The sequence below is a fragment of the Notothenia coriiceps genome, unplaced genomic scaffold (genome assembly GCF_000735185.1).
Source record: "Notothenia coriiceps isolate Sejong01 unplaced genomic scaffold, NC01 NC01_scaffold00009767, whole genome shotgun sequence".
In the NCBI taxonomy this organism is placed as follows: domain Eukaryota; kingdom Metazoa; phylum Chordata; class Actinopteri; order Perciformes; family Nototheniidae; genus Notothenia; species Notothenia coriiceps.
The window spans coordinates 17,561-22,951 of NW_011342468.1; the positions used below are offsets into that span (position 1 = coordinate 17,561).

At 39.4% G+C, this 5,391-nt stretch overlaps 1 protein-coding gene and 1 long non-coding RNA gene across 2 annotated transcripts in view; both read right to left on the minus strand.

Moving 5' to 3' along the window:
- The window catches only part of cnot10 (CCR4-NOT transcription complex, subunit 10), a 10,436-nt gene extending 9,550 nt beyond the window's left edge, over positions 1 to 886 (minus strand). The window contains 2 exon segments of the mRNA XM_010771280.1: positions 366 to 516; positions 653 to 886. Of these exon segments, the coding sequence (XP_010769582.1) occupies positions 366 to 516; positions 653 to 886 (385 nt within the window).
- Positions 887 to 1,955: 1,069 nt separating this feature from the next.
- LOC104945581 (uncharacterized) lies at positions 1,956 to 2,675 on the minus strand. The gene is made up of 3 exons (XR_798359.1): positions 2,634 to 2,675; positions 2,279 to 2,551; positions 1,956 to 2,102 (listed from the first exon to the last, which is right to left on the minus strand). It is a non-coding gene; the product is annotated as an uncharacterized lncRNA (long non-coding RNA).
- Positions 2,676 to 5,391: the final 2,716 nt, after the last annotated feature.

Here is a 5,391-nt window from a genome sequence, read left to right on the forward strand (position 1 = left end):
TATATATAGCACCAAATTGCAAATAATCTATATCTACTGTCACTTTTCACATTGAACATGTGCTCTTTTATTAAATAAACTAAACGCTTTCATTTTAAGTTGTGAGTTTAGTGTTTATGACCCTAAGAAACACTGATGCATTAAACAATAACAATAATAATATATCCCAATGCCACCCCCCACCCCGCTCAGGCAGCACCCCCCCAAAGCAGTAAACCTAGGGGAAACACTGACATGTTTATATAGTTTTATCAAATATTGAATGATTCTGTCCTTGAGATTGAATCGGGAGAACAATGGATCGGCAGTTGGGTGATCAACCAGCTGTTTTATGGAATATTGTCAGTAGTAACAGCAGAACATACCAAACGGTTCCAGGAACTGGTAGAGCCTCTCTCCTATTGCGATGGCGTCTGAGTACTGTCGCATGTGATAGTGGATGATGGCTTGATTATAGTACAACCAACTATTTTCTACATCATCCAACCCATCAATGTCCTCTGCCGATGTGTGAACCTGAGATATAATGAGTGATGTGAGAAGAAATGCGAGACATCAGGAAGAAGCACTGTTAGTCTACAACTTATACTGAAAACTGACCCAACGCGCCCTGTAAACATGACAGGGTTATGACCCAAGTTTCAGCAGTTACCTGGTTCTTCATTGCCATTAGTGTCTGCTTCAGAGTCCCTGTTGTAGTCTGACTGCTTTTGTAAAACTCTACGACGGCTTTGTTCATAGCGATCTTATAGTCCTCCTTGTTGAGCTCCTGCAGGGTTTCCAGGTGTTTGAGTGACTCGTCGTACTTCCCACTCTGTGAAGAACAACATGACATCATTTCTTCTTGCGAAGTGTTTTTCTGACAGTTATCTCTGAGTAGCTCCATGTCTGTCCAACACAATAATAACGTGTCTATAACAACAATAACAAGATGAGTCTCAAACAAACTACATGTTGACCAGAGTAAAGGAATATTTCAGCCAATGCAACAGTATATATTTATAAACCATTTGTTTCTGATTGAAATTAAATGATTAGCAAACAAAGACTTTGTTTTACATTAAAAAGGAGAAAATAGTGCGTTTGTTGGAGACTTTTTTGCAAATAATTCACATTAAGTGCTTTAGTGTTCTGCCACCTGCACTACGTGAAAGGGATCAGTCTCTTATAAACGTGTGAAGTGTGAACATGTAAACAAGATATTTGACTGTCTACAGAGTTTTCACTGTCTCCCTTCAGTTAATGATCCTTTCCTGATTTAAAGAGCGCTTCCAGTGGCACCCCATCCTTCCAACAGGATAAGGGCTTAAATGATGTTATGGTAAGGTAGGTATATTAGGGTTAGGTTAAGGTTGGGGTTAGAGATAAGATTAGGGTTAAGGTAAACAGAAACACACATTGTTACAACACCTAAACCAGACCACAGATGAGTTTATGTCTGTTCCGTCATCAACAGTGGCGAGCCCTGACTTTTATACCTAGGCCCTCTGACCCCCCCACTTCCCTCGAAAAAATAAATACAAATAAGAGTTATTACGTCACAGCGTATACTTCAGCGGAATATCAAAACAACGGCCCGGGATGCAAAACGCATCAATGACAGCGACCCTCTACCACACAGAACAACACCATTTATATAAACACCTATCATGACAGGGCACCCACAGCCAAGTAACAATTACAAATGAATTAAGTCGGCACGGCGGCCCACATTGAAAATGACTTAGGCCTGAACATAAATCTATCGATTAGATTTATGAATTATAAAAGTAGGGCAGACATGTGGATATTATCCGGCTGAACAAAATGTGCATTTATCTAACAGGTTCGTTTTCCACAGACCTTAGGTCTGTGGAAAACGAACCTGTTAGATAAATGCACATTTTGTTCAGCCGGATAATATCCACATGTCTGCCCTACTTTTATAATTCATAAATCTAATCGNAAAAGACCAACTTAAGGCATTAGGCAGACTCACCACAAAGGGGATGAAATGGAGCAATGAGACAATTAAGAAGGCTTTAAAAATTCGCTTTGCGTGCGGACCAACGGGTTACAAAACTCTGCAGGAATTGCAGATTCCCCTTCCAGGAATAAGGACACTGCAAAGAAGGATGCAATGTGTTAAGTTTGAGCCTGGTGTGTAACAGCTAACATCAATGCCCTCCACCCGTAACATCACTGCCCCTCCACCTGCCAACATCACTGCCCTCCACCTGCCAGCACCCAGCCAGAGGAGCGCAAACAACAAAAACAGGCAAGGTGTCCCGTCATGTACCTGGAAGTTTGGGTTGGCAAAATGGAGTAAGAGAGGGACTTGAAAAACCTTGGTGGCTCTCTACTCATGTTGTTACAGTTGTCTTGGTTACAGCTCTCAAGTTTTTTTTTTTGCCATTTCCACATCTTTAGAAAATATGAAATAAATGAAGTGAAATCAACCTCTTCTCTGGAGAACAAACTTTGATTTCTCTGTCTTGTGAGTTTGCAGTCTTGCAGTTTTGCTCCTCCACCTGTAACATCACTGCCCCTCCACCTGCCATACAGTAGGTTACTAACAAGATTACTTATATAATACAGTGATAGAATACATGTTTAGTATGCTTACTTATATAAAACAGTAGTATTAAACTTACCTTGTGTTTTCACTCTCACTTAAGTCCCTCTCCCTTTGCCATCAATCCAAAATCAGCTGAGCTGCAACATTATACAGACGGGTAATAATCAACATAATCACAAGGACACAATATGGCTCTGCTAAAAACACTCACTCTTACACGCACCAAAGTTATATTGATCTAATATTTAACTCCCTCCACCCCCGCATACAATCCATTTTAGAAGCCCCTCTTCTCTAATTCAACAACGTCGGACGAAATGACATTAAGAGAACGGAATTTAGAATTAAAAGGCTGTTCAACGTGTGTTGCTAACTTGATCCGGAATCCTAGCTTTATCTGTTATCTGTAAACGTTCCCTAAATCTACTAATTTAGGGATAATCCACTGACATCCTTTAATACACATGTTAATTTGAATCAGATGTACTGATAATATCCGCAATATACATCTTTAAACTTCTTCTTACCTTTAAAAGTCCGTCACGAACGGTCTATTATGCTGCAACTCTACAGCTCTGCTAGCCTTGGCGCTAACTTCCGGGGAACGATTGAGAGGCTCCACGATCCGCCATTGCTGTAAAAAAGTGGTCCATTGGAGTGAACGGAGATGACATAACTCTCAGTCTATACGGCGCTGGGTCGTGGTAGGTCGTGCTTTTAACAGTAGCCTACTACGGCTTCCACAGATGACATTTTTTTATGGATTTGTTGTCAAAGCACTTAAGATATTCATTGCTATCGGGATGTTAAGAGCATTCCATGGAATATAACAAAAAGTGTATCTCGAACCGATTTCTCAAAGTTATCTACCCCACCTTTAACTTCCCTCTCAGTCTGTCGTTACGGCAGCCCCCTCCCCACAGCAGCAGCAGCAACAGGTATCTTCTGCTCTCTCTGCTTTTTATAGATTTACGTCTACACCCACTTCTGACACAGTACAAAGACCACAGTGTTGTTTAATATGTTATTTAATTAATCTCCTACCTAAGTGGTATCTGTGTACACATGTGTTAATGTGTGACGGTTTGTCATTTGGTCATGTAAAGTGCATATAAGTTTTACATTCTTACTTCAAATCTAATTGTTTGATCTCGTTGTAAATCATATCAAATACATGATGTGTAAACCCTGATAATTTTAAAGATTGATGCATTATCTATAAAATATATTTATCTATCACACACAAATCGACATCTAAGGCGTGATAACACTGGTTACAGGTGCCCATGTGTTCACTGAATATATGCAATTCTCATTAATTTAAATAGGCCTACAGAAAGTAAGCTGAAAACTCTTTGTCGAAAAAAAAGGCTTTTTTCGGAGAAAATCATGAAAAGATTAGTGGAGAGGTACCTGGTTGTTACAGAACAGCTAACACGATACATTGTAATCTTATTGAATATGATACATTGTGATTTGTATCTTGGCTGTGTGCTAGACTAGAGAACTGTCTTTTTGCCAGAAACACACCTCTCTCTATTATTTATCGGATATTAAATATTATATTGACAAATAGGAATGATATGAAGAATGCTCTTTCAAACTGTGCTGACATGTGCATAACAGCAGGGGCGCTGTTGCGATATAACCCGTTTGTTGCAAACTGTCAGCAACGCCGAAGAAGAATCTGTTTAGAGCGGACACTAGCCATCTTCTGTGTGAAACACTGATGATAAGGTATTCACTGATAATTCCAACGTTACATGTGCCAATCAACGGAATTAAATCCAATCTCAACGGACCCGACATATACAGGTTTTCTAACTAACCTCGAAAAGGCCACAGATATGGCAGAAAATACAGGTGAGTGTGTTAGCTAATGCTAGCTGCGTAGCTAGATATGGTCAATTTAAGCTAATACACTTTTAACGCACATTTTCAAATTAATTACTGGTAATATACTTTGAGGATAATGTTCACCCTAATGCTCAGCTTTTCCTTAGTTTGAGACGTGCTGTGTAGCCTAATAAGACTTGGTTTATCTACAGCGCCCGTGAACGTAAACGTTAGCCTAGCCGAATGCATGTTGCCCAAAGACACGTTCAGGCAGAACTTCATTCACAAATGTCGCATTGAAGTTTTTTTTCTCAGTGGAAAACATTAAGGACATGAACATGTCTTCAGACGTCCAGCGTTAACGTCTCCAGGCTGGTAAATACGGCTGTCGTATAATTGGCCGAGTACCGATAATAAGAATATGTAGTTTAATCCCACATCAGTGATCAGGCTAACAGATATGCTAACAGTTAGCGTTGTCAGGGTGAACCAAGGCAACGGCTGAGACGTTCATTTTATTCAAATCAATTAATGCATTCTGAATAAAAAAGAGGATTTAAAGATGTGATAAACTGTTAATGTTCTTTTTCTTAAAATGTCACTTTTAATTCTCAATTAATCCGCCAACTGTCACATACCGTCATGTGGAGTTGCACTCAGTGCTACTGTATAAATTACTACACAAGTACATGTTTCTCTTTAGTGTGTAATATCTACTCAGCCAATCATGCGTAAAGCATGTGTGGTTGTTCAGACCAAACATTATAATTGAGAGGATATGAGCAGACTGAAAACTGGTAATATACTTTGAAGATAATATAGACTGAAATATATGTGCAGACTGAAAACTCATCTCTTTCGACTCCACTTCGAGCGATAGAATTGCTAACAAAGAATTACTAACAAAGCACTTATATGCTAATAAAGGACTGGCTTATCTAAAGCCAGTTGAGTAGCACTTGAAATGTTTTGGCTCTATGAAACCTGATGTACTTTAT